Source organism: Chelonoidis abingdonii, chromosome 4 (genome assembly GCF_003597395.2).
Source record: "Chelonoidis abingdonii isolate Lonesome George chromosome 4, CheloAbing_2.0, whole genome shotgun sequence".
Taxonomy (NCBI): Eukaryota; Metazoa; Chordata; order Testudines; family Testudinidae; genus Chelonoidis; species Chelonoidis abingdonii.
Window position 1 is genome coordinate 43,186,681 of NC_133772.1, and position 20,803 is coordinate 43,207,483.

Consider the following 20,803-nt stretch of genomic DNA (forward strand, 5'->3'; position numbering starts at 1 on the left):
CTGGGTTTGAAGACCTATGCTAGAAAGTCAAACAGAGCTGCTGCCAGCTGAACTGAATGCTTGGGATTCTTTTATATTGTGGAGCATGCCACAAAGCTGTGTGTTTAACTTCTTCCTCCAGCTGCCTTGTTTTTTTTTGTTGTTTTTGTTTTTAAGAAAAAAAATCTAATGTTAATCATAGTGTGTATAGTGTGACCATGATCTACCATTTACAACCAGTTCACCTTAACACCAGGATGCTTCATGAGCCAGGCTTTGACAGCATGGGCAGAGCCAGGCCTCTGGGATGATGGAGGAGGAGAAATGAGCAGGCTGGAGTGGGACATCCAGAATCAAGCTAAGTAAAGGCAAATGGCTCTTGCCAATAACAGTTGCTGCCGCCGGTGCCCTCCTCCTTTAGGAGGGGCAGCAGTGGGGGAGCTAGTATGAATTCCAAAACGATGAAAGGGTTAAAATTCAGAAAGGCCTGTGGTGGCTAACAAGTGCGGAAACTAAACTGGTACTAAAAAGCAACTAAGAATATCCCAAAGAGCTCATTGTTTCCCAACCTGATCTGTCAGATGGTCCAGCCATGGGATAACTGACTGCTGCCATCCGCCCCATCAGACGAAGCTCCTGCAGTGAGCAAAAGGGGCAAGTACAGGGCTGTGATCCCACAACTGCCCTTCCCTACCCCTCTCCTGTACTTTTCATGACCAGCAGTACAGGCATCCCAGGTTGGCTCCAGGCTCCCACCATTGCTTCTGATGAAACAGGAATGGGAGGGAGAGGGATGTGTGACTTTCCCCAAAACACAAGCAGCCTCCATTCCCTGCTCTCTTTGGCTGTGCCTGTGCTAAGACATCATGCCCATCCTTTGTCTTTTCACTTGTTTACCTGAATGTTAATGGAGTCCAACAATTACTTTACAAAATTAATATTTAAAAACAATAAACTTACCAAAAAAGTGTTGTCAGCTTTTGTCTCTTTCCAAGGATGAGATCCCAGCTGCCTCTTCAAAGAGAAACAGAAAAGCTCTGAATTCAAGCTTGGGTGAACACTGTCTCCTTAACTTCCCTGAGTATTAATAAGTCTGTATTTTGAGTCATATTTTTGACAAGTTTCCCCTCCCACTTCCATGCTTTCCAGGGCCCCTACCTATCCTTTTAGACATGTGCATATTGGTATCATTGGCCACTTTGGGGGGAAAAAAAGGTGGGCAAGGTTTGGGGTTTTTTTTGAACCTTATTGGAAGCATTACAAATAAATGAATAAATATCAATTTTATGCCTTTTCCTTGGGTTAATCAGAAGCACTGCAGAGCATATCCCAATGTGGCAATATTTAAAACACTTTCCAGGTACAAATTCACACATACTTCTTCTGTTTTGTTTTGTTTTTCCAGTTCATTTCACACAGATATGGCTCCTCTGGTGTAGATAATCTGTGACACAACCTTAGGAGTACTCTGTCAGCTTCTGGCTCAGATGGTGCTTAATAATTCTATGCATGGCAGATCACTCAATCACGCACATAATTGTTTTACAGTTGTGGACTGGCTTGGGCTCAGTACTAAATTCTGTCCTCAAAGTTAGATAGTAAATATCTATAGAATTAGCACCTCTCTCTTTCTCTGTGCATTGTTGAGCATTTGGTTTCAGGTCTGGGCAAAAGCAGACTGGGCCCAATGCATTTGTTCCTTCAGGTCTATTGGTGTCCAGATTCTCCAAAGGCTCTGAAGAACCATCACTCAGCTGCTGACAAATGTAAAACAGGAAGTACACGTAAGGCATGCCTCAATACATTTATTTTGTGCATCAAGGGGCACCTTTAGCTCATTGCATTGAAAGGAAAAAGATTGCCTTGGGATGGTCTTAAGTAATTGACCTTAAACACACATGCCAGCTGAGCTAACATGGCTAGTTCTTAGTACCATTCCCCTCCACCAGTTCTACTCCAGCCTCTTAAACATTTAGCCACACAACTTCTCTCTGTACTGCCCCCCACCCCCGCTGTGTTTTGAATCATTTGAAGTGTCCTCTTAGGGTTCTAGCAAAAGTTGGGTGAGTGACTTGGCCTCATGCTCCTCTTTTGCACTATGGTTCTGATCACATTCATCAGTAGCTATCCCCGTTGTCCTGCTCTCCTGCCATGGTTCTGGTGGTGTGCCAATGCCATATTTGTTTCTTCAGTTCCCATGGCTTTGTCTGCATAATGTCTCTGAGCCACTTGTTTATAGGAGGTGGCGGTGAGGCCTGATTCAAAGACTTGGAGGCACCTTCATTGTTAATGAACAGGCCTTTTTGAACGTCATACCCTCCTTTATACAACAGTTGCACAACACTTTCTTCGCCAACTATTCAGGGGCAATGCTGCAGAATTTGATTTTTCTCTCTTCTGAGGTAAGAAAGACCTGGTTTGGGGCAAGGTGGACAGAAGCAGGTTTTGAAAGGGAAGGAGGTAGGGTGAAGACATTTGTGCACATTTTTATACTTCTACATGTAACTGTTTAGCAAAAACAAAGGTATATGGCCTGTTCGTGTGTGGTGGATATATGGATGGTGGGGCAGCTGCACCAGTACAAAGTACCTCAGAGTTACACAGCTCTCCTCTTTTTTCAAATCTCTTAAATCAGACCCTCGTCCACTCAACTGTGCCTTTTAAATTTCCCTTCTGCATTAGGTCATCAGTCACCATAACGTCTGTTTTCAGTAATTTCTCACTATTGTCTTGTTTTATTTAGGGTTGTAAAGGATCTAGGGTTACAGCTTCTGGAGGTGTAAAATATAAAGTCTTATATATGAACAGGAAAAATCATTTTTTAGGGCCTCTTCAATGTGATGTCACAGGCTGCATGGCCCATTTAAAAGGGAATGGGCCTAGTTCACATGTGACGAGTTAGTTGCCTCCCAATGGGCCCTAATTGAGGGTGCCTGACCTGTATGGATATATCTAAACTGGATCTGGCAGCGTATCTTCCAGCCTGGTTAGCCAGGCTTGCTCTAGCAGGGTTCAAGCTAGAAAACAGCTATTTGGACGTTCTGGCTCAGGGAGAAGTTTAGGCTCTCAGACCCACCTGACCTCCTAGGCTTGCAAGCCTGAGCTCCAACTGGAGCCAGAACATCCACATTGAAGGGTGGTTGTTTTTTTTAAGCACAGTAGCTTGAGCCTCACTACAAGTAGGGCAAGTCTGTCTACCTGAGCTGGGAGACTCTCTCCCAATTGCGGTGTAGACCTACCCCACAAAGATCTAGGCAGCAGTTGGAAAAAGGGGAGCAGGAAGAAGCTGGTGAGCATTGTCTGGAGAGAGCCGTGTGACACCAAAGAGAGCAGTAGTTGAGAGCTGCTGGTGAAGAGAGAGAATTGGTGAGCTGTTGGGTGACTGCTGTGGATAAGAACTGTTGGAGAGAATTGGCCACCGCTAGGGAACCCAGCTGAACAGAAGGCTGTGCAGAGGCCCCTAGGTAAGGGACAGAAGTATCTCAGCCAATGCCAGCTGAGCCTAGAAACAAGAGGGTTGATTCCGAAGGGAGGCTCCCATGAACAGTGGTAGGCTGTTCAGACAAAGGTGCCTGGGGCATGGAAAGCTGCAGGGAGCCTTCACAGGAGTCCTGAGTCAAGGGCTGCAAGAAAAGAGATGTAAACATCATGAAGTATTGCCAGAGGTGGAGGCCCTGGAATAGGAGCAGAGGAACTGAGAACAGAGCGGTGATTGACTCTTGGAACTCTTGTGGTCTGGGGAGTGGTCCATAGAGCTGGAGGCAACTGCATTTTAACCTGTTGTACTTTGAGGGTTTTGAGTTCTGAGTCTGAGGGATTTGCTGAAGGTTGAAATTATATTAATAAAGTATGCCCATAGCAGGGCTTGATTTGGACTCAGAGGAACAACCTTCCTTTCCCAGGCAAATAAGATGGCTGTTCATCTGATCTGTGGTGGAGATGAAAGGTAACGCAATCCTTCCTGAGCATAGGAAGGGGAAACTGTGGAAGACTTGCTATGGTTGGCTATAGAAGGGTCCCTGGCAGGGACAAGCTCTGTTTAGGGCTGATAAATGAAACAAACAGAACTCAGTAATTGTTGCGTTGCAGGTACTGCAATTAACTACATAACCCTGCCAGTGCTTTTGTTAATATTACTAAGTATTTCTGATGCACCATGAAAAATTGATTTGAAAGCTTGCGAAAACAATGGGAGGAAATCGTGCCTGACAACACTGGGGAGAGCGACTATGGGACACACACTTACTAATGCTAAAGCATGACAATCAGCAAAGAATGGTACAAAACTGTTTTACTCAGTCATTTGCATTTAGAGAAGTTTTGGGATTTTGAATGCTGGGCATGTCATTTAGGCATAACTTTAAAAACAAGCCTTTTCTTTCTGTGGCTTTTTAAAGGTTGGGATGGTCTATCTTTAAAACCTTGTCATTTTTATTTTGCTACAGTCCAATACTCCCATAAAGGAGCTTTTCCATGCTGCCCAGGAATGGACTCACCTCATTGTCATACCTGCTGTCCCCTAGGGGAGCCACAGTAGTTCACTGGCAGTCCACTGCTGAGGATTCTGTGGCTGAGTCTTTTCTGGGAGGAGCAGGACAAGGATTCTTCAGCAGCTGTAGACAGAGTAGGAGCCTGAAACAGCCTGTATATGAACAGCCTCAGCTGAGGGGAGGAAAGGGCTAGTGACTGATTTATTGCAGCTGGGCTTCCTGTGGTGGGGAGTATGAGGGGATGTGTGTGGGTGTATATGTGCATAAGAAAAAGAGAGAGGTTATTTTGGGCTCCAGTACTGGCAGGGTAGGGCTGGGACTGGCGGGTACATGCCCTTCCTCTGTAGCTGTGTAAGGCTTTCTCTCCAGAGTCCCCCAGGCTGTGATATAACAACACGACTTTCCTGGTTTGATGGTTTCTTGCATGGCTGCCTACCTCTGTGTTTCCCCGCAACCATCTCTGCCTGAATTGGCTGGAGGAAACTGCTTTACCATCTGTTCATGCTTGGGTCATGCTTTTCTATTTTTATTTGTGTCGCCAAGCAATAAATAGAGTCCCAACACCCCAATGCAGCAGCCAGTACAAACTGTTCCACCATCAGCAATTTGGAAAGCATGTCCAGCCCTAGTTCTCCACTGTATGTGGACTAACAATTCTGCAAAGAGGGAGAAAGAGAGAGAGGAATGGGGACGGATCTCAGCCATCAGAGAGGCATGAAACAGGCTGCAAAAGAGGGAACTACAGCAGCATATGCAATAGGCAAGAAGCCATCTGTCAGCAGTGCTTGACTTAGAAAGCACCCTGGGCCAGAGGTAGAGGTGCTGGAAAGAGATGGCATGCTGGCAACCAAAAACAGCAATAGTCTCATTAAAAAAGCATCCCTCAGTCCATTTCCATTAAACCTCCACATCCGCCCAGCTGGTGACCAGCTGTCCAGTTTTCAAGCAGAATGTAGGGGGATATTTATCTACCTTGTATTTGCCCCTATATGCCATCTTGGATTCAACAACCTAGAATCCATGTTGGGTATCCTTCTTCCCCACCACTTTTGGTTTTGGTACCTTTTTCCATTCAAAGGCAGGAAACTGGCGGGTCACCTGACAGAGTCCGCCTAGCAACGGGGACGGTATATAAGCTCAGTCCACCAGTCAACCGGGGCTGCCCATCTTGGAGGCAGAGTGTGCTGCTGTTCTAGGGAATAGCTAGTGCTGCTTGCTGTCTGCAGGATAGGTAGGCCTAACACTACATTAGGGCTGCAGAGAGGGTAATTTACCTTGCATGCAAGGATAGCTGTCATCCGCTGTCCTGATTCTTCAACTCTCATCCACCCACAATAGCACCGGCAGGAAGATAGGTAAAAGAAGGAGACAGAGTGATCACTCTACCTGTCACAGTTCCTGCTTCCTGTACCTGCCAGTGTCATCTGGATCCAGAGTCCAGTCAGTTGTGATGGAGCGAGCTGCTCCTCAAGCTGCAAGAGATGGTAAAGGTGCAATATCTTGTTCTTTATTAGGACTGATCAAGTTTATCCTTGGGTCAGGGCTTCAAGCCCTCTACCCTGTTACGGCCAAAGCCTGTCATATTCCGGTCCCCTTTTCTGTTACAGTTGGGAGTCCCTTAGTGTTCTTTGCTGTACGTACTTGTTTGTTTAACTGTTGCCTGTTAATAAACCTGTTCCTTGTTTTGCACCTTATCCCTTTGTCAGCTTTCCTTGGGGTAAAACAAACCCGTTGATAGATGTGCGGTAAGGAGATGAACCTCAGATTGGTTCCCCTGGCCAAGGTATAAAATGCAGTCAACAGGAACACCTGGTCAAAAAGAGATCCTGATGGCTCTGGTCAGCACTGACAAGCTCCCTGCTAGCCTCCATGCCGTGCGGCTCTCAGGAAGCAGCGGCGTGTCCCCCTGTGGCTTCTACACATAGGGGCAGCCAGGGGGCTCCGCACACTGCCCGTGCCCCAAACACCGCTCCCACAGCTCCCATTGACCGGCTATGGGTACAGCACCTGTTGACGGGGCAGCTTGAGGTAAGTGCCCCCTGCCTCAGCTCTAATTCCCCTCCCCACCCTCTGAACCCCTCAATCCCATCCTAGAGCACCCTCCTGCACACCAAACACCTCATCCCCAGTCCCACCCCAGAACCTGCCCAGAACCCTAGCAGGAGCCCTCACTCCCTCCCACACCTAACTTCTTGCCCCAGCCCTGATCCCCATCCTGGCCTCCAAACCCCTCAGGCCCAGCCCAGTGCGCACTCCTGTGTCCCAAATCATCCCCAGCCCCATATCAGAGCCTGTGCCCTCAGCCCCCCACACTCCAACCCTCTGCCCCAGCTTGGAGCCCCTTACCATACTCCAAACCCTTTGGCTCTACCCCTATCTTGGAGCCCTCTCCTGCATCCCAAACCCCTCATCCTGGCCCCACCCCAGAGCCCTCACCCCAGTCCCCTGAGCCAGCCCAGTGAAAATAAGCGAGAGAGTGAGGGTGGGGAGAGCGAGCTACAGAGGGAGGGGGGATGGAGTGAGCAGGGGCAGAGCCTCAGAGAAGGGTTGAGGCATGAGGTGGGGCTAGAGTGTTCAGTTTTGTGTGAGTAGAAAGTTGGCAACTCTAGCACCCATCCTTGCAAAATGGGATGACCGGCAGCCTGCTCCCCATCTCTGCTTCTTTGCGGGGGGGGGGGGGGAATTTCCCCCCCACTGGTTCGTATATCACCTGCTTTGCTCCCATTGACACCCACCTACGCCTGCTCTTTAGTGTAATAATCTTTACCCTGTTCTTCTAGGTCAGTTTGTTCTTCTCTCCCTGTTCTCCCCTCCGTATTCAGCACTATTGCCTTTGGCACCCTCTAGGGGAGGCTTCACACAGAAGCCCATGGGCCAGGAAACGCTGACCTAGATGTGTTTCCATGGGAATGTTATAAAGATCCCCAAACAGGAAAGCCTGTTGTGTTTTAAAACTCCAGCCCAATCCCAGCCAGATGAAAGACATTTTGTTCTAACCTGTCTGTTATTGCTGCCAAATGTATTTCAACCACAGCTCCCTTGTCATAAATTACTGTAGTTAGCAACACTCCAGAAGGCAGAGATACATATTTAAAAACTGACAGTGCAAATGAAATAGCAGCAGTTTACATTACAGATGACTCACCATGAGGCCCCTCTTAAAGGGATTCAGTCAAATATTTTAGACCACTAACATAACTGATCTTTAACATTGCATGTTCTCATAGGAGCAATAGCGGCCACAGTGGTGGAGGCCTTAAAGAAAGACATCTCCAAATGACAGAGGAACAAGGATTACAGCACAGTCCTTATTCCTTGGCTATGATAGCAGATGGTGCATTCATCCATTGAGAATATGATAGCAGCTTTGTTTATATGTGGAACCTAGAATGTGCAATGTTTGTTTCTTAATTATTCAGCATTGGGAGGATTGATTAAATAAATTCCTCTAAGGCTATGTCCACCCTGTACACCACTTTCAGTGGCATGCAGGGTATGCGTAGCTGCACACCACAGCGAGAACCAGGCCATGTCCACACTCTGGTGCATAGCTACATGCATCAGTGAAAGGCTCTAGCAGAGAGGAGGCAGTAGCTGCCTCCTTCTGCTGGAGCCTTTTCCTGCTGCTGGAGCCTTTCCTTGCGGGGTAGGGAGTAAGGCTCCAGCAGCAGGAAAACAGCAGGATGCTACACTGCTAAAGATAGTATAAACTGGGAAGGCACTGCTTGAGTAAGTAGAGAGCCATGTAGGATACATAGTCACTGGTCAGAGAGCCTGCTTATAAATACCAGATGTGTTCATCATAAAATCCTTTAATATTCTGCCAGGTATGGCTCCAGATTAGCTTAAATGAAGTATTTTACATACAGTGCTACCTGGTGGCTGATATATATAACGCAGTTTAACATTCTATTACATTCTCCCATTTAAGTTCTACATTCCTACCATTTTTACACTATCACGCTGTCTTTGAAGTTCAATATGTATCAATCTGTTAAATGTCTTTGAATCATACTGGTTTTCTAATTACACTATCTGAACATATAACAACTTGGTCATCTAGCTGTTCATTAGTTGCAATGACAAGCCATGGTCAGTTTGGAATCTTTGAGTCTTGTCGTCTTGTTCTGCACCCATCTGTAGATTTATTCTGCTCAGTGTTTCTCAACCTTGATACCAGGGACTGGCTTGCTGCCTTCCTAAAATGTGTCAGGAAGAGGCCCTGGCTCACAGACTGGCTGTTGAGAAACACTGCTGTGCATTGTTCTTTCTGAGGAACAAACTGTAAATGTTGATGGTTTCTGTTGAACTCTCCACTGTTGGTCCTGATCACATATGATCTGGGCACTGAATTCGTTTTCTTTACAACAGCTGGAGTTGTCCATCCTTTTTCCTCCATCCAATTTGACATGAGCATGGGCATCAGGTTCTACACCTGGCAGTTCTCTGTGTGACACCTGTTGTAAAAGTGTACATAGGTCTATTAGCTTTTTTATCTGATTTGGCTTTTCTCATCACATTTAGCCACTTTGGAAATAGTCTTTTCAAAAGCTGGAACAGTTGTTCTAAGTTGTCCTCCCATCAGGAGTTGTGCTAGACTATATCTAGTAGCTGTCATTGGTGTTGATCTGTAACTCAAAAGAGCACGAAAAGGATTTTTTTGGTTATCTGTACAGCTCTCAATTTGTTTGTGTGTAATATGGGCTGTAAGTAATATGATCAAAATCATATTTTGTTCAGAATGACACATTCTGCTGCAGTAAGTTGTGGTCCGTTGTCAATAATTAGTTGCTCTGGAATACCAAAATGAGCAAGAATGTTTTTCAATTTCTCAGTAACACTGCAACATGTTATGTCTTTCGAGTACATTATTTCTATATACCTGGAAAAATAATCCACAATGACCAGGTAATGATGTCCTCTGAATTTACATAAATCTGCAGCTATTCTCTTCCAAGGTCTGTCTGGTAAAGGTGTTTGTACACTGCATGATTCACTATTGTCTCTTAAATTGATTTGTATTGAGTCTCCTTTCAAAAATCCAATATCATCAAATCCTCCATCGAATTCTTCCACCTTTCTCAATAGCCCATCATGGCTACCAAACTGCAGCTGAGAAGGTTGTTGGTCTTTGATCACATACACTCAATTCATAGCTTTTGTTTTTGTAAGTTGTTTCTGTGGTCAACTGGCTTATGCAGTTCTGAATACCTGCAGGGCTAGCTAGAGCTGTCAGGTGACTTCAGCTCTGGGAGGGGTTGAAGGTGATTGTAAGTCCCTTCTGAGATGACTGTGATGTCAGCTCCTAAGCCAATTTTAAAGTCAATAGTATTGCTGTGAATATTCAGTTTCACTCTCCAGGCAGGCTCTGGCATCACAAGTGATAGATTCCAGAAACAATGGCTTTTGATTCTCTGTAATATGGGAAAATTCTCTGACTGCTTTGGTGTGACACAGATACAAAATGTCCATATCTCATGCATTTATTACACCCTGTGCCTTTAGCTGGACATGCATCATCTCTTGGGACAGGACTTTTTCCACACCTCATGCATGCTGGCTGGAATTTCCCTGTAATGGACTCACAACCGCAGCGCCTCCTGCTGGACATCCTGGGAATTAGCTCTCATTTCACCAGAGCACCCTCATCAAGCAATGTCTGGCGGTGTCATACCCGTACTAAGGGGGTATGCAGTGCATGTAGTCTTCACAGTGCTGTAAGGAGTGTGCAGTGTAGCCATAACCCTCAGTCAAAATAAAGGCCCTGTTCCCTTAGGGCCTGGTCCTACTGAAAGACTTCCATTGACTTCAGCTGGCTTTGGATCAAGCTCATAGAGCAGGAGTAATCAATTATTTTTTGTCAAGGTCCAAATTTATTGGTTAAGGTATCGTCAAGGTCCAGACTCTAGAGAAAGTAATTTAAAAGAAAAAATTAGTAACAATAATGATAAGTAAATAAAAATATTTCAGGGTCTGTTCAAAAACATGTGGCTGTTTGGATTTGACCTACAGTCCACCTATTGACTATCCCTGTCATAGAGCGATATTAAACATCAGGGCTAAAGCACTTTGAATGTCCCGTTAAGCAAATGCAAAGCTACTGTGTGAGACGAGAGCTCCATTCTAAATGTTCCTCTTGGGCTCACTTGAAATTGCTCTCAGGCAGAAATCACAGACTTGTGACTTGGAATTGTGATTTTTCCCCTCCCCTACCAGCCCTACTATGAATAATTGCTCACTTCACAAAGGTGGCATTGCAGAGATTAGTTAGTTTGTAAATGGTTCTTTGGATGAAAGAACTAGAAATGAATATTTATTTTAGATAATAGGCTCTGGAATGGATGGGGTTATCTACAGGGCTGGTACAACCATTTAGGTCGCCTAGGGCACTAGGATTTGGGGGGCATCATTTTCTTCGGCAGTGACCGCGGTGGCCGGACCTTCGGCCACCCCGGTAGCCGCCGGCATTTAGATGAAGGGAGCTGGAGCAGGGGAATGCGGGGAGGGCCGCCTGCAGCAGATGAGGCGGGGGGTGGCACGCAGGGGAACTCTCCACCCCAGCTCACCCCTGCCCCGCCTCCTCCCCGAGCACACAGTGGCTGCTTCACTTCTCCCGCCTCCCAGGCTTGCGGCACCTAATCATATTGGCAAGCCTGGGAGGCAGGATAAGTGAAGCAACCATGGTGTGCTCGGAGAGGAGGTGGGCAGCGGTGAGCTGCTTCACTTCTACCGCCTCCCAGGCTTGCGGCGCCAATCAGCTTAGGAGCCGCAAGCCTAGGAGGCGGGAGAAGTGAAGCAGCGACAGTATGCTCAGGGTATTCGTGCACGGAGCAGGGGTGAGCTGAGGCCAGGGGGTGCCTCAGGGTGCAGGGGGGGAGCTGCCATGGAGGGGGGGGGGCGGCACAAGGTGCAAGTTTTGCCTAGGTCGCAAAACGTCCTTGCACCTGCCCTGGTTATCTATGTTCTGTTCCCAGTGTTACCACCAAAGTTCTGGGTGATCTTCACCTCCCTGTGCCTCAGTTTTCTTATCTGTAAACTAGGGGTAGTTGGTACCAACCGAACCGCCCATGTAAGTGCTTTGAGATCTATGGATGAAAGGTGCTCTGTATGTGCTAAATAGGTTGGAGGCATAAGAGCAAACTAGAAGGGGGCTCACCTTCAGGCTGGGCCTCTGGTTGCTACTGTAATAGACATAAGTGACTACAGTGGTTGGGCACGTTGCCCTTTGCCCTGTAGCTGTGCAGGCCACACTGGCTGCAGGGGCGATGTGGGGAGCAGTAATGTTCGGCACATTGCATTCACCATAGCCCAGCTGGTTGGTAGGGCCCTGTAACATGGGGCGATGCAGTACCAGTGCCGGCCAGCAGAGGGCAGTGTTTAAGTTGGCTCCCGTTCTCCCAGGCCTGGGGGTAGAGCCTGTGCCCTGATCAGCCCAGCCTAGCCCTAAGACCGCCCCGCTTCCTCCCTCTGCTCTGGCCTCTCAGGCAGGCACGAGCCCGGCGCATTGGAGACTACAACTCCCAGGGGTCAAAGCTGGTGGGTGTTTCTCCCCCCCCCCTCCCGCTTTGCCTTATGGGAATAGCGGCTGGGAGCTGTCGCTCAGAAGTGGCTCAACGAGCGGTGGGGACTCTGCTTCCCAGAGTGCTTCGCGCGGGCCGCCGCGGCTGACGGCGCGTTTCCTGTGCGCGCGGCCGGATGTAGCCGCCTGGGCCGCGCGCTGCGAGGAGGAGCGGTTGGGCCGCGCTCCGTGAGGTACGGGCCGCGCGTGTTCCCGCCCTGCCCGCGGCGGGCACCGCGGGGCCTGAGGCTCGGGCGAGTCGGTTCCCTGGCCGGCCGGGGACTGCCCGTCCGCCCCGGGGAATTGCCCCCTGGCTAGTCCCGAGGTCACAGGCCCCTGGGCCCCTCCCTGCCCGAGGGCTCACAGCCCCGCCTCTCCCTGGCCCGGGGCTACAGCCTCGCTGAACCGAGTCCCGGCCCCCCGCCGGGATCACAGCCCCGCCCCCGGGGTCATAGGTCCCCTAGCTCCGCCTCCACCCAGTATCACAGCCCAGCCCCCCCCGCGTCACAGACCTCGGGCCTAGAACTTCCCTCCCGCTCCATCGTCTCAGCCCTGCCGGGTGGGTCACAGCCGTTCCCCAGTATCATAACCCTGCCTGGGGGAGTCACAGCCCCTCCCCAGGGTCTCCTGTGCTTCATAACCCTGCCGGGAGGCTGGGGTGGTCACAGCCCCTCCCCAGTATCATAACCCTGCGGGGGGCGGGTCACAGTCCCCCTTCCCCTGCATCTCAATAGGATCATTGCCTTGCCCTGGGGACCTGTGAGCTCAGCACATGACACGCTGCAAGGCTGTCAGATGGTGTTGTCCCTCTAAAATACTGACGTGGCCCCCATTGTCTATTGCTAGGGTATCTGAGATCCATCACTAACAGCTGCCTCCTGTAAAGCTTTGCCCTGGAGAGTGGGTGTAGTAACAGCTGACCTAGGGTGACTGTGCTCTCTGGCTCCCCCTGCAGCAGGGGGAGGAAGGAGGAGAGCCTGATTGAGAGCAGCATGGAAGATTCTCCTGGAGACCTGTCCATTCAGAGAGATGCCATCCTGTCTGAGTTGTATCATATTCAGATCACCACCAAGAAACTGTGAGTCCCCTTGGGATGTAGGGGTCAGTACTCCTGGCCTTTGTTGTTGAGACGGAAGAGGTTTTCAAAGTTTGGGAACTTTTCCTTTCTGCCAGTCCCAGCTGTGGTGAACTGCCAGTTTGAAAGCAGTCCTTATGCAGGTGCATTTACTCCTTTCTTCTTCCTGTAGTTTGGAGGATTGCTGTTGTTTCTGCAAAAGCTATTGAACCATGTGCTATGACTGTAAAGTGTGATAGGGCCAGATTTTCAAGTGCTAATCTTCCACTTCACCCAGCTAAAGGCCGTATTTTCAAATGGGCCCACTGTGACATATGTCCAGATTTTACTCCTAGGGTGTTCGGTGCCAAGCAGTTAAAAATTCTACACACAATATTCTGCAAATTTTCAAAATAACACTACATAATCATACCAGTTTCAATTATTTTGGTAATTTATTTCAAAGTAACTGTCGGCAAATGTCCAGGAGTAGAGAGTTAAAGAAACCCCTAATACAACCCGGTTCCTGTTTTGCTCTGCCACCTTCCCCACTCTCCCCACCAGAGCCCAGCCCTGGCCCCCACTCCCAGTCAATACACCGGAATCCCCCGCCCCAAACCCAGATGTGAGGCCCCCCGGGCCACATAAATGCACACACACATACCCCTGAGCCCAGCCATGGCCCTTCCTGCCTCCCTTGAAAACCCAAGGATCCAGTGGGAGAAACAGCCTGATGCTTGGTCCCAGGCTTTCATGGAGTTTTCTGCGTGGTGCCCTCTCCTTCCCTCTCGGCATGCTGGGAACTGCAGCTGCCGGGAACCCTCTAGCTCCCTGTCGTTTCTCTCAGCTGTATATTTAATGTGTGAGCTGGGCTTTGCTGGCTCCAGTAACCCCTACTGGCAGCTAGCAGCAGTGCAGCCCATCTGTGGGGGAAAAGGAAATTCTGCACACACAACATTAATTTCTGCAAAATTCTGCATTGCACAGTGGCGCAGAATTTCTTCAGTCACAGGCATAGACTCTGTGGGTGCTCCAGGGCGCTGCTGATCAGTACCTCCCCCTTGTGTCTCCTGCTCCCTCCTGCCGTGAAACAGCTGTTTTGTGGCATGCAGGAGGCTGGGAGGGAGGGAGGGAGGGAGGGAGAAGAGCGAGAACGCGGAACGCTTGGGAATTGGGGGAACTGAGCAGGGCAGGAAGAGGTGGGGCGGGGTGGAAAGAGGTTGGGAGTGGGGCCATGTGGGGAAGGAGTGGAGTGGGGCGGGGCCGAGGACAGTGCTGGGGGATGGAGCACCACCTGGCACTTTGGAAAGTTGGCACCAATGTCCCCAGGAGTAAGATTTTTAAAGGAGTTCAGGACCCAATGTAAAAAATCTTTTTCTCTTCTTTTGGTGTCTGACTGATTTAAAGGTTTTCAAAATTTGGCCGCAATTGTAAGTGCTCAGCTCTTTTGAAATCTGGCCCATAGTTTTCTCCCCAATCTGTCCTGCAAATTTTACCAGCATGGAAGTAGTATGCAATGCTGTTCATGATTACTATTATTTATCAGTTATTCTTGTTGACCACACTGATTTTGACACTCCTCTGCTAAAATTCTCTTTTTATTTAATCAAATTCAGTTCTCAGTGGGGTATTTTGTAGCCACCGAAACTAAAAAGAAAATTTTAAAAAAATCTGTTCTTCTTTCCCATTGAACTCAGGCTGGGACCATGAATTTTGGCATTAGCATTATGTCCTGAGTGGCTTCATTGGTGTGTGTCTCAGCAGAAAGTGCAGAGTTCTTTTTCCAGCCTAAATCCCAGAAACGTCTGCAGAATTTTTATTACGACAGGCTCATGACAAAAATTAGGAATCAGGGCCACAGTTGGAGACGACTGAGAAATGTGCTAACTGTTCGTATTAAAATACCTTTTAAAAAAATGAATTTTCCTACCTTGTGATGTAGATATTTGTTTTCTAGGGTGCAGCAGCTGAGATCCTTGGTGGCTTTAACTGACCCAGAGGAAGGGAAATTGTTTCAGTCTCAAGAGACAGTGAGTGACTAGCACACTTCCCATGCCTATTTACAGTCTTTATTGAGAACCTATATTTATAGAGCTTAGGCACATATTTTTCTACCTTAAAATTTTGCAGTGTATTCATATATTTCTATACTGGAGGAAGAAACCCTGAATTGTTAATTAAAACTGGTGTACTGGTAATAGCAAAAATCTATTTTAACTAGCTCTGTATTCTGAAATAAGCCCTGTATATGTGCGTTAATTGCTCACATTCATGCACAAAAGAGTGATTTTATTTCAAACAAAAATTTATCTAGTGACAGAATGAGATACATGTACCTGAGATTTGTAGCAACATGATTTGACATAGTACACAATGTTTGTCATGTACAACATCAGTTGAAATAAGGATAATCACAGTATTTTTTTAAATAGCATAGTGGATGCTGCAACCCCTTCCTCAGTGAGCCCTGAGAATGTTGAGCTCAGAATATAGCAGGGGTAGTCTCCTCACACTAGCTCTTTTCTGTCTCATTTGCAGCACTTCTTAAGTCGCACAGTTTTCCATGGCCTTGAATTTCTGAGATGTGAACAGAAAAGTCTCTCAGGACATTCTGTTCTGATGTGGTTCTCATTTCACAGATGAATTTATATTTGTTCTTTCTTATTCCAGGCTTTAAAGTCACTGGATATTTGGAAGACCTTATTTGCTGCAGCTGGGTCTAAGTCAGAGAGCACAGTTGAATAACAGCCCAAAGATGGGAGATGAAGGTGCTGGTGAGCCCTTTATGGGTATAGTGGATGGCAGGGGCAAAGATTATGAGGGCACTCTACCTTCTGACACAGTTTCACTCAGTGATTCAGACTCTGAAGACTTTGGCTTAGTGGATGAAGCAGAAGTTGATACGATTTCTCCAATGGAACCACCACCTTTGGATGATGTAGGTTATGGATCAGATGAGATCCCTGATTCTTCAAACAGCCTTAAGTCTCCTGTCCAGCCATTCCATCTGAGAGGCATGAGCTCTACCTTCTCACTGCGTAGCCAGAGCATATTTGACGGCCTGGAAGGGGCAGCCAAATTAGCGGCGCCTTCTATGGATGAAGATAACATTATTGATGGGAGGTTTAAGCGCCCTCTGCCCCCATCCACTCCTTTAAGCAAGATGGCTGCAGAAAGCCTTGGAAGGCAAAGCAAGCCACCCCCAGCTCCCAAAAGCTCTCCAGGAGTCCCGGACTACGTGGCACATCCAGAACGCTGGACAAAGTACAGCCTGGAGGGAGTTTCAGAGTCCAGTGATAAGACCAACAGGATGGCTGCCATGGAGTTCCTAGAGGGCTTGAAGAAGAAAGGAGGAGAACAAAGCTCAGCTGTGCAAGACAGCTACACCCCATATTTCAACCAGGACCCGTCCAGTTATGGTGCTGGAAGGATAATATTTACCAAGCCCACAAAGATAGGCATGCATAGTTCGGAAAGGAAAAGACCAGCAGAGGAGGATGGTAAGAAGCTCCTGAACACAAAGCAAGGTCTGAATAAGAAATCTCCCAAGAAGGGCAGTGACCTGAGGGAGGAAGATGAATTTGAGCTGGACCATCTAGACATTGAAGGGAAGAAGACTATGGAGGAAGAGGAGCAGGTGAAGTTGGAGGACCTGGGTACAAAAAGAGAACTTGGCACAGGTTCCACTCACACAGGTGAAGATGCTTTGGTGGAAACCGTAGGGTTTCACAGTAGTAAGAAAAGGAGTAGGAAGCATTTCCGTCTCAAAGCAGACTATGAAGAGGCTGAAGAGTCTACAGATCCAGACTAACACGGCTACCCCTCTGATTCAAGAGAGAAACTAATTATACCCATCCAGAGGCTTCCGTGTTATTCCAGAAAGCTACCTTTGTTTGCTCTCTCTCAGCTCAGATCTCACTAGTGGGGCAAGTGGCAGGCTTTTGTCTAGCACTCAATTTCATGGTCTCCAAATACACTATTTTTAGTAAGTTTGTCAGAAACTAAAGTACAAAAACCCTATACCTCCAGGGAACAGTGTGGGTACAGCATCTGGAGGGGTAGGGAGTGGGGTGTGTGCTCTTGAACAAGCCCCTCTGACTGACGCTGGCACAGTGTCAAGTCTTTGACCACAGAGAGAGCCGGTCCTAACACAAGTACTTTAGCAGGAAGAATGCGGGATCCAGGAGGACCCCCTGCCTTTCCCTATTCTTGCACCTTCTTAAAAAAAAAATAGAACCCCCTGACCAGTGCTGTAGAAGTCGGGGGTCAAAAGGGATCAGGATTGAAGAGGAGCATATAAGGTAGAGTTTTAAAGTATTAAAAACCAAATCCAGTAGGATTAAGTTAATATCCTGATTCCCTACCTCTGGGATGGAAATATTCCCTTAATAGGTATGTCCCTAATTGGGATCAAGTGGGACAAGGATTGAACCATGCTTCCCCCACTGCCACCGAAAATAAAAACACAGTAAGTAACTGGCCATGAGCTGAGAGGGCACAATCAAGAGTGGCAAATTAAATGGTTTTTAAGGTAGTCTTGAGTATTTTCCCTGTTACTTTCTAACATAGCTTATTTTGTAAAAGTTTAAAAGTTACATGAGGCCTGTTGAGAGAAAACATCTTTGGAAACATTTTAGCAAAGACATGCATGAAAGTGTCAGTCACTTCTCAACATACTGTGTGTACAACTGAAATCTGTGTGACAGTTTACTGACTGGTCAAGCAGCCACAAGCTTTTTCCCTGTGTGTGAGTGATGTGCTGTGCTGATGTCTCACCTCCATAATTTGCAGTGCTTCCATTTTGACTCTTAAGTGAACTAATTGGAAGGGAAGGACTTGTACTAAGAGATTCTCTTTATACTTTGGATGTCAATAAAAACATTTAGTTGTAATTTAGTTTCTGGGTCTGTTTTCCACTTATAGGTGTGTTAGCATCAAACACAACTATGAATATTAGTAGCGAAGTATAGACACAATTTCATTTGACAAGGTGGGATTTCAGGTAAGAATCTGAGAGGATTTTACTCTAAATATGTAGAGAGAGGCTTTTTTTTCCTCTCTTGGTCTTACTACTATTTTTTTTTTTTGTAACACTGGAGTAGCTTTACAAGTGCAAATGGAATCATTAACACAACAATAATGAATGTTAAACTTTTACATAGCACTTTACAAATATACTTGTCAGACAGGTTAGTAAATTCTGACATTGCCTTTGGTTAGATGAGGGAAAACAGGTTGAAAAGTTACATTCTTAGAATGGATATTCATATTGTGTTTCTTAACGACCGGTCTAATCCCTGAGATCTGCCTGCCACAGTTTAGGAAGGCAGCAAAACAGTCCCTGGTATCAAAAAGATTGAGAAACACTGCTATAAAAGACAGCATGTTGCTTAGGCAATTTGGCTTGATTTATCATGGCCAGTCTTGTAAATTAACATTTAATAATATGGAGTTAATCAGCCAAATTGTAATATTTATAACTGGGCAGTAAAAAGCCATCTCTTCTTTCCTTGGAATCTGCAGTTTCACTACATTCATTCATTGTAGCTAGAGATTCATTGCTTAAACCCTCATGCAAACTTGGGAACATTACTGATAGGGTGCTTGAAATTTCTAGAGAGAAAATTCTTGGCTGCAGGACAGGAACCATGGCTGCTTTTTTTGCTTGTGCAGTCCAGAGCATCTGGTTGTTGCTTCCAGAAAAAAATAATTATGTGCAATGGGTAGAGGGTGGGGCAGTAGTGTCAGTCTTGTGAAACTGACCTTGTCCAGGACAAATTGGCTTGGAGTGCAACAAAGAGGAACAATTAAGAGTCTATGGACGTTGATAGGACATACCTAATATATTAATCCTGCTGGTTTGAAGGGGATTCAAAAATTCAGATGAGGTATAACTTCCAGAGTTGTCACCATATAGTTTGCTTTCAAATAAGGATCTGAATTCACTGATGATATCAGTAATGGCAGGAAGTGTTTTGGTTTGACAAACTGACTACTTCCTAAACACAAAATGTCCCTGAAGCAGTAGCCATTGATTCCACCTCTCTGTCTCTAGAGGTGAATGAACTATTGTAGCATGGATGCCAAAACTATTCCCCTGTGTAGGGCACAATGATATGGCACAGCTGACTTGAAAATAAGATGAGCAAATTCCTATAGTAGGAGGAAGTCCTTAACACCTTTATTTCCATTAACAAGAATCTCTTGCTTGAAAGCTTCTGAGCATAAAAGGCATTATAACTTGATCTTCAATTTTTATTTTTTTTTTAATTTTTGTGTGTGGTGGAGCTTTTTTGAGATCAAGAAACCTGACAGGGGAGGTGTGTAACTTACCAGGAGCAGCATTTATGATACATAGGAGCCTACAGGTATAATATTTTCTAGGAAATCCAATTTAATTGAGGCCTATCCATCCAAGAAAGCCAGAAGTCCAGTACATTTTGCCAATAGTAGTGTATTTACATGAATCCAAAAGGTTGGGCACTATCCTACAAAATTACAGGAAGAGAACCTTTTAAGTAGTAAAATTCAGTTTATTTGTGTATGCTGTCTCCTACAAAAGTATAACAAGGTTTCACATACAGTTAGCCTATATGTGCAAATAAAGTCAATGTCAAATATACAAGTGTAACATTTGTAGCTACTGTAATGAAAAGAGAAAAGGTGAAATGTTCATAGGTCTAGTTTCTAGTAAAATTGATGGGGTGTGGAGTAGGATTTGATTTTTCAGAGGAATGAGACAAGAAAATGAAAAACGATTTCTTGGAGGTAAGGGAGCTGTTCCAACTTCTGGGCTGTGTTGGGAGAGTTTCTGTTGCCCACTGTTAAAGCAACACAGACAGCAGGCAGAAAGCTTGCATTCAGGGAGCATAGTGGATGGAGTCGAGGGGGTGAAGGTAGTAGAACATTTATGTGCTTGGGGTTTTGAAATGGACAGCAAGCCAGTGAAGACTTGAGGACAAAAGATGTTTCAGTTTCTGTAGCTGGGAGAAGTTAGGCCTAAGGAAAGGCCATAAAGGAGGAAATTACCATAGTCAAGATAAGGAGGAGACGCTGGAAAGTATAACAGTTTGGGGATGAGAAAAAACTAGATCAGTGCAAAAATCTGGCTTCTATGCTGTTGAAGCCCTGGGTTATTTCCTGATTTGTTTTTGATTAACAATCTCTAGAGAAGTAAAGAGCCCATGAAATTGAGCTTTCTTCAGCAAACAGATGAGGTGACTAATTTTAGTGTGCCAGTCTTGTGAAGTGTCACAGTAAGCATCATGCTTTTTGTCAGAGTAATTCCTCTGAGAAGAATACAGGGAATAACAATCAAGAAATGAAGTCCTCAGTAAAAAAAAAGGAAATTTGAGAAGGGAGTGGAGGGCACAGAAGTGTTTTCGAAAATCGGATGGTATCAGTTTGGAGGGGATCAGAGAAGGTACCAGGGTGCAGTAGAAGATGCTTATTACCATGACTGGTGAAATGAAGTACACAGGCTATAAGAGTAGGGTAGAGAAGAGAGCCTTTATATGGCTAAACAGGAGTCACCAGTATGGATTAGATGAGAGGATAAGAACCAGGAAACGGGAGGTGGAAGAGAAGATAGGAGAGGAGGATGCAACAAAGAGAGCGTGCAGAGCAGATGTTACAGGAGATGAGGTGGTTCTGGAGTGTATTGTGGGCCCCTGTCTGGCAACATGGCAGGCTTTGTTGAGGATCCAGAGAATCATGCAAGAC

At 46.4% G+C, this 20,803-nt stretch overlaps 1 protein-coding gene across 3 annotated transcripts; it reads left to right on the top strand.

Annotated features, from left to right (window-relative positions):
* Positions 1-12,100: 12,100 nt before the first annotated feature.
* On the top strand, positions 12,101-17,973 carry TSSC4 (tumor suppressing subtransferable candidate 4). Of its 3 annotated transcripts, none has more exons than XM_075065101.1 (4): positions 12,101-12,221; positions 12,874-13,105; positions 15,039-15,111; positions 15,752-17,973. In XM_075065101.1, the coding sequence occupies exon 4, from the start codon at positions 15,837-15,839 to the stop codon at positions 16,890-16,892; it is 1,056 nt and encodes a 351-aa protein (XP_074921202.1). In that variant the 5' UTR covers positions 12,101-12,221; positions 12,874-13,105; positions 15,039-15,111; positions 15,752-15,836; the 3' UTR covers positions 16,893-17,973. The 3 variants fall into 3 exon arrangements, with proteins under 3 accessions (XP_074921202.1, XP_074921201.1, XP_074921203.1); XM_075065100.1 differs by having other exon boundaries at positions 12,155-12,221; positions 12,983-13,105; XM_075065102.1 differs by lacking the exon at positions 15,039-15,111 and having other exon boundaries at positions 12,172-12,221.
* Positions 17,974-20,803: the final 2,830 nt, after the last annotated feature.